At 42.9% G+C, this 4967-nt stretch overlaps 1 protein-coding gene across 3 annotated transcripts in view; it reads left to right on the top strand.

The window, feature by feature from the left end:
• Positions 1–4746, top strand: part of CRISPLD2 (cysteine rich secretory protein LCCL domain containing 2) — a 30324-nt gene extending 25578 nt beyond the window's left edge. For all 3 annotated transcript variants that reach the window (XR_009419349.1, XR_009419350.1, XM_059481572.1), the window contains one exon: positions 1455–4746. Coding sequence is in view for 1 of the 3 variants with exons in the window: in XM_059481572.1 (XP_059337555.1) it covers positions 1455–1509 (55 nt within the window). In the remaining 2 variants the exon portion in view is untranslated. The remainder of the gene's footprint in view (positions 1–1454) is intronic.
• The last annotated feature ends 221 nt before the right edge of the window (positions 4747–4967 follow it).

Below are 4967 nucleotides of genomic sequence, written 5' to 3' on the forward strand. Positions count from 1 at the left end.
CACCCTTGTAGGTATTTTTTGTAGTTTCTCTTGGGCCAACCATGCTGGTTTCAGTGACCAATTGCAAATCTGTGCTCCCAAAATCCTGCACCTCCTCATGACCACAACAATCCAGTCACAGCTCATCCAGTCCTTCCTAATCTGAGACTTCACTTTCAACCTGTTATGTGTTTTTTCAGATATTGGTGTGATGGTGCTGATTTCTCAGGGCTATCTTCACAAGTACAGAATTTCCCACAGTTAGGGGGTTTTTGGTCACTGCTAACTCTGCTCTTGGCAGTCCTTCTTTTATAAAGACCATAATAAATTCTATGAATTTTGCTGGTTTTATTCTAGCAATAGATATTCCAGAATAATTTAGAGCATCTCAAGAAATAAAAGCAGACTAAGACAGGAAAGCTGTTAAATATGGGGGTTTTAATATGGATTACCAGGGTCAGCATTTTCCAAGTGGATAACTTGGATTTAGGTGAAAAACCTCATGTTACTTTGAATTTTTTTATCTCAGTCTTGCTTTCACTTATATTTTATACTAAAAGACAACTTTTTACTGGGATGGCAAACTGTGCCCTAGCTCAGAATAAATCCCTCCCCTCTCAGGGAAGTGCAATGTGAGCAGCCAGCGCTGATCTGAGGGGTGAGGGAAACCAGAGACCTTCTCACAGTGGGGATGAACATTTGGAAAGTGTTATTTACACTCAGCAATAAGGAGCAGCCTCGTGCTGTGAGAGATCCACCAGACACTGAAACAGCTTTTCCATGATTAAGGTGAACCCTCACCCTTTAGGACACTGGAAATAACCTTGAGTAAAGAAACACACCCAAACAGGTATGGGAAAAGTCTTCCTTCGGGATTTGCTGTGTCCTTACACTTGTAGCAATGTTTATCTTGTGGGAATATGAAATTTTGTATTTTTCCTGGGTTTTTTCAGTGCTGTAGGACCTGGGAATAGAAACACCCCCTTTCCCCAAGCACACAGCCACCCCAAGCAGCTGAGGACACCTCTACAGGTTGAAAAGGAATATCCATATTTATTCTCATTTAATATGAGCTGATCAGGCCATTCCCAATCCCAGCACTAGGAGCCAAGCCAGACAGGCCCTGGGAACCTGCCAGCCTATTTGACAGCAGGTTTTTTTTTTAGGAAAACATATTCCTCTTTATGCCTGAATCTCTGCACAAGGGAGCACATGTTCCTTGGATAAAAGCTACGGCTGTAAGAGAACCTGTTGTCTTCCAGCTCCTTTTTTTGGCATTAGCACTACAGATTTGGATTTAAAACATTAAAAAAAGGATGCAACCATGGATTTGTGCCACTTTTTTCTCATCCTTTATCTTTCTCCTGCTCCTGGTAGGAAAGAGATAGAAATTCAGAGCTGTCTGTTTGGGTCTGTGTTGTGTTCACTTGTTTCATTCCATGTTTGTTTTCTTCTCTTTTTTTCTTTGTCTCCAGCTTGAAGAACCCTTCAGACGGGAATGCCTTCCGGATCTTTGCTGTGAAGCAGTAAAAAAAACCCCAGGGAAGGTGCAGGTTCCTTTGGGAGAGCTCTCTGTTGATCTCCAGAGACGCCAAAAGCTCCTCTGAACGGCATCAGCTCTGCCCATACCCTCCTTGCCCCTCTCCTTCAGGGAATTCCAAAAGAAAAGGGGGAAAAAAAAAAAAGAAAAACCCCAAAAAAAGACCCCAGGTTCTGACTCAGCTGTTGGCATCTCATCGCACCCGTGCAGCGTTGTATCTTTTTTTGTCTCGTGTTTTGTGTTTCTCTAGGGGCATTCAGCGACCATGAACTGTTCTAGGTTTTGTTCTACCAGAGGTGTTGCCACACAGGATGGTGGTGGCTCCATGTGCAGCAGATTCAGGGATCTCAGCCTGGCCCTGGATGGTGTTTTGAGGGTGTGAAACTTCTCCTGGGATGGGTGTGAGGATGAGCAGACTCGGGAGTGAGCGGCTGTCCAGGCGCTGGGCACTTTGAAATGAGAAACTCATTGAAAAATGGCATTGTCCAGGGAGAGCATGGGCTTTGACAGAGTGATTTTGTGTGTGTTGGATGGTTTCTGTGCAAAAAGGCATAAAAAGTGGTGTTTTCCCACTGAGGTGACGTGCAGCAGCTGCGTGAGGCTGCTGTGCACCTCGAACGATGGGGTTTGGGGATGTTCTTGGCAGCCAAAATTAAAGTTTTTATGGGCCTGGAGCAGGGTGTAAAAACGGTGGCAGAGATCCTCACTGCAGAAAATGAGGCCACCAGATCATCCAAAGGGCAGGTTTGGTGTTTGCTGGTCAAACACTCCCAGGTATTTTGGCAGCCTCTGAGCAGTCAGAGAATTGGGGCTCCTGTGCTGGCACATCTCATCCTATACTCCACGCCGTAACTTCACTTAAATGCAGTGTATTGGTTTATACAGCAGTGCTGGTTGTTTTATAGTAGTTGAATAGTGATAAAATTAATCTTATTTCTGCTAGGAATGGTTGCATCTGTAGGAAACGGGTTCACTTTCCCTTTGTGAAGCTCCTTGTGGTGTGTGCAGTTCTGAGACTTTAAAGAAGCAGCATAAATTGGGGTAGATTAATTTTTCCATCCTTGTGTTGTGAAGCCAACACTAGGATGTAACCATGAGCATTTGATATCCAGGATGGTGGATTTTGCAAAATTCAAGGTGTTATGGTGTTATTCTATATTTTGATATTTTTGTCTTGACGTGCACCCAAATTCATTTCAAAGCCAAGAGAAGGGCTCAGCATGAACTTCTTGTTTAAGACACAAGGATATTCTATACTGCATATTGAAATGAATGGAAATGAATTTTTTTGATTGGTCTAAACACAAATCTGGTGAGTTTTGATACACACACATGCAGTAGCTTCATCAGTCATGAGAAGACAAAGCCAACAGTGGTTCTTCAGTTCTTGTAAATGCGCAGTCCTTCCGTTCAATAACTGAATTGTAATATTGGATAACAAATGGGAAAATATTTCCCTCTGTTTGGCAGATGTTTCACAGCTGCTCTTAGGCCCAGAACATGTTTGGTTTAATCTGGACAGACATAAGCATTTATATGATTAAGTTCTTCTTTAATTCTGTAAACACCATGAAATCACCAAGGAAATGGCATTTAAATGACATTTATCACTCAGTTTGTCCCTCCACTGGGATTTATTTCTCTGTAAAATCTGAATTTGGGAGGAAAACCTGAAATTGGAGCTGCATTTCACTGTCTCAAAAAATACTGCACAGAAAAGCCACTTTTGGGGTGGATAGAGAGAAGTGACCCTTTGTGTCATCTGTTAATGTAGTATTGTCGTCCAAGGTGTACAGTATTGACTTTAGATAGGAAAACCGAACCATTTCCTTTTCTTACTAAATAAATTGATGTCAAAACCAGCTGGAACATATCCTAGAAAATCTGCTGGTTGGGAGCATTTGAGATGTTGGCAGTGAGGAGAAGCTCCCCCATTTCTGTCCACTGTGAAGCGTTGGGGTGAGCGTGGTCTGGTTCCAGCCCATCCAACACTGCAGCAAGAATCTGGGACCAAATCCCAGAATCCTGGGCCAAATGGGCTGGGAATGGAACTGGGGAGAGTGAGAGGTGCAGTCCGGTTCATGGGGACTGCAGGAGCACATAAAACACCTCGGCTCTAGCGTGGGATCCATGAAAATTACGGATGGAAGGTGATGGAAAGGACTGTGAGGGCTCTTGGAGTAAAACCCAGGGGATTACTGAGAGCACATAAAAACCCAAACAGCTGGGGATGTACCTAGGTGACAGAAAGGGGACAGGGGAAGGGTTATTATTCCAACAGAAATATCCTAAAATGCTTAATTCAAGTTACAATCACGTATTTTTATCTTCAGCCAACTGGTTTGGATTTTTAGAAACCGATGTTAATTTAAGTCTGTATCTGTTTATTTTTGTATTTGTTGTACAAAGGAGAAATTGTGACTTTACTACACAAATATTTTTCGAGGTCCTGGGTGCTATTAATTTAAACATACCTCCCCCAGAATTAGGGGTGATCAGGTCCTCCAAGGCAGTCATGACCTGTCAATGACTCGCAATCGTGTGTGCTAGCTATTCATGAAGAGGTGGGACAGTACCAGTTTTTTTAGCCAAATATTGACAGATTTTTATTTCTGATACCAAGACATTTCTCAGCCTGCTATATTTCAGTGCAGCTTAAAGATGCATCATCATGTCTGTATCTCACCAGGCCCTCTCCTCCTCAGCCCCAGCTCTGCAGATCTGTGGCACCTGAAGCATCCAGGTGCAGACAAAGCTGGTGCTGCTGCCTTGTTCTTTTCCAATAATTTGGGGGTTGGAAGCAATGGCTTGGTGATTGCAGAACACCTGGCTCAGCCCAACCTCCAGGAAACACAACCAGGGTGAAATCCAGAGCCTGGGCTGGTGGGGCCTTGGCTCCAGTCATTCCTTATTTTTAAGACTTCCAGCCAACAGCTGGTTGAGGAGGCTCCAGTTTGTCACTTGTGCAGTCTAAATATTTAGGGCCAGTTCATAGAGTTGCTTTCCTTTTTTTTTTTTTCTATGAAAAATGGTGTATTTTACTTCCTATGTATAAAAGTTACTTGTAAATTTTTGTGTGCCTTTGCATGTTTTCCAAGGGGCCGTGGTTGTTTATAAACTAGATTTGTTTTTTGGTCTAAATACAGAATTGTAAAATATCTTTTCCTCCCTACCCTTCCATTTTCTTTTGATTTCTGAATTATTTGTGAAATAAAACCTTCCCAGAATGAATGCTTCTCTTGTCTTTAATGCTCAGCCAGAGTTGGGTTGGTGTTTAGAAAAGCTATTTGGGATAATTCCTGGGGACTGGAGTGTCCCCTGGAGAGTCCAAATGAGATTGGGATGTGCAAATCCTGTTCCACAAACAAATACACTGCCCAGTACCCAGGCATCAAAAATAAGAAGTATTCTTAGTGAAACACACTGAGAGTAAGGGAAAATCACTGCC

The sequence above is a fragment of the Ammospiza nelsoni genome, chromosome 13 (assembly GCF_027579445.1).
Source record: "Ammospiza nelsoni isolate bAmmNel1 chromosome 13, bAmmNel1.pri, whole genome shotgun sequence".
In the NCBI taxonomy this organism is placed as follows: domain Eukaryota; kingdom Metazoa; phylum Chordata; class Aves; order Passeriformes; family Passerellidae; genus Ammospiza; species Ammospiza nelsoni.